Here is a 2,598-nt window from a genome sequence, read left to right as displayed (position 1 = left end):
TCTACTGTTGATTTGTTTTCAACTATTTAAAGTTTAAAGAATATTCTTAGCTCACACGTTGTTATAAATAAAGTGCTGAGCTGGATTTGGCACAGAGGCCTTAGTCTACCAACATCCAAGCAGATGCTGACCTTAAGATGCAAGGAAACAGAAACTGAGTTTACAGTTACCGAACTCTAAACTGTTACAGTGACAATTTAGAAAATAAACTTGTGGCTACCAGCGGTAAGGGGGGAGGGATAAATTGGAAGATTGGGATTGACATATACACACTACTATATATAAAATAGATAACAAATAGGACCTACTGTACAGCACAGGGAACTCTACTCAATACTCTGTAATGGCCTATATGGGAAAAGAACCTAAAAAAGAGTGGAGGACTTCCCTGGTGGCACAGTGATAAAGAATGTGCCTGCCACTGCAGGTGACACGGGCTAGAGCCCTGGTCCAGGAAGATCCCACATGCCATGGAGCAACTAAGCCCACGTGCCACAACTACAGAAGCCCGTGTCTAGAGCCCGTGCTCTGCAACAAGAGAAGCCACCGCAATGAGAAGCCAGCGCGCCTCAACGAAGAGTAGCCCCCGCTCGCCGCAACTAGAGAAAGCCCGCGCACGGCAAAGAAGACCCAAAGCAGCCAAAAATAAATAAATAAATATTTTTAATACAAAAAAAAAAGTGGATATATACATATATATGTATACGTATATATATGTAAAACAGATTCACTTTGACGTACGCCTGAAAGTAACACAGCTTTGTAAATCAACTATACCCCCCCGAAAAATTTTTTAATAAAAATGAAAATAATTGGATAGCTAAAAAAGAAGGAAAGAAAGTGGAGAAGTGATGGCAGAGAGGAAGAGAAGCTTGTGGCAGTAACTGGAGACAGGGAGCCCCCCCCAAAAAAAAAAAAGATGCAAGGAACTTGGATCCTTGAATGCCTGTTGAGCATATCCACCAACCTGGATCACTCACCTTGGACTCTTCAGGAAAGAGAAAGTATCTTTCACTCTTTAAGCTACATTATAGTTAGGGCTCTCTTGCTATAGCAGACTAGCGTTTTACTGTAACTAATACATAGTCCATAACTCCTGATTCCTAGGCCTCTGTTCCATTCCGGAGTCCTCATCACCCTCCTTCTAAAAAGCCAAGGCAAGGACACTGGATCCCCACCTGCCTCCTCACTGACCTTTCCAAGACCTGAAGGAAAAGGCTCTGCCCAGAGCTCCCTTCACCTCTTTGTTTCGAAGACTGTAGAGGAGAGGGTTGAGCATTGGAGTGACGATGGAGTAGAAGACAGAAACCACCTTGTTGAAGTTGATGGAAGGGGCCATTTTGGTCCGGACATACATAAAGAAAAGAGTGCCATAGAAGAGGCTCACCGCAGTCAGGTGGGCTGCACAGGTGGAGAAGGCCTTCTGGCGCTCGGTAGCCAAGCGGATATGCAGCAGCACCCAGACGATGTTGCCATAGGACACGGCAATGACTGTGAAGGAGGTCAAGAGCACAGCCAGAGAGACCAGGAAGTCTGTGGTCTCCTTCAGGGTGACATCCGAGCAGGACAAGGCTAGCAGGGGTGAAGCATCACAGAAGAAGGGATCAATGACATTGGGGCCACAGAATGTCAGTCGGGACATGAGGTAGATGGGCAAAATGGGGGTGAGGAAGCCAGCCAGCCAACAAGCAGCTGACAGACAGATGCAGCTGCCCCAGGACACCAAGGCCCCATATCGGAGAGGCATACAAATGGCCACGTAGCGGTCACAGGCCATGGCGGCCAGTAGGAAACACTCCGTTGCCCCAAGGAAGGTAAAGATGAAGAGCTGGGACAGGTATCCAGCATAGGAGATATTCTTGCCCCCGTCTCCCCCAATAAAACCAGCCAGCATCTTGGGCACTGTGACTGACGTGTACCAGATTTCAAGGCAGGACAAGTGTGTCAGGAAGACATACACGGGTCTACGGAGCCGGTGGTCCAAACCCACAACCAGGATGATGGCCAAGTTCTCCACCAAGGTGAACAGGTACATAGTGAGGAAGAGAGTAAAGAAGAGAAGGCGCGTTTCATGCACCTCGGCAAAGCCCACCATAACAAACTCTGTTATGTGGGTCCAGTTTTGTTCACAAGGCTGCATATGTGAGTAGTCTCAGGCTCATAGATAATGACAACTCAAGGAGAACCTATGAGATGCTGGACTGAAGTATCTTTCACTTCAGGAGAGGAAAATAAAGTCAAGACGCTATCTTAACTCTCAAAAAAATGTATAGTCCATGAGGGACACAAGAAAACAGACAATTTCAGTACAAAATGAAAAGTGCTAGATAGAAATAAGACAGGATATTAATGGGAGGCAGTAGAGGGGAAGCTCATCCAGTCTTGAGGAATCAGGGAAATCATCCTGGAGGAAGAGCTGTCTAAATTGAAACTTGAAAAACAAGTATAAGTTAGTGACATAAAAGATAGAGAAATAGAGAGTACATAACAAGTATAAAATCTCAGACATCAGAGAGAACATCAGGCATTTGGGGAACCTCAAGTACCATGAAGGTTAAGAGCTTGGCTTCCTGATCAAGCATTCCTGGCTCCAAATAC

General features: G+C 45.8%; 1 protein-coding gene across 1 annotated transcript; it reads right to left on the bottom strand.

Annotated features, from left to right (window-relative positions):
- Positions 1 to 1,186: 1,186 nt before the first annotated feature.
- Positions 1,187 to 2,140, bottom strand: OR6Q1 (olfactory receptor family 6 subfamily Q member 1). Its single transcript, XM_059070514.1, has one exon. It carries the CDS (start codon positions 2,138 to 2,140, stop codon positions 1,187 to 1,189), a length of 954 nt encoding a protein of 317 aa, XP_058926497.1.
- Positions 2,141 to 2,598: the final 458 nt, after the last annotated feature.

Source organism: Kogia breviceps, chromosome 7 (genome assembly GCF_026419965.1).
Source record: "Kogia breviceps isolate mKogBre1 chromosome 7, mKogBre1 haplotype 1, whole genome shotgun sequence".
NCBI lineage: Eukaryota > Metazoa > Chordata > Mammalia > Artiodactyla > Physeteridae > Kogia > Kogia breviceps.
The sequence above is the reverse complement of the archived record's forward strand: the minus strand, read 5'-3'. Positions and strand labels throughout refer to the sequence as shown.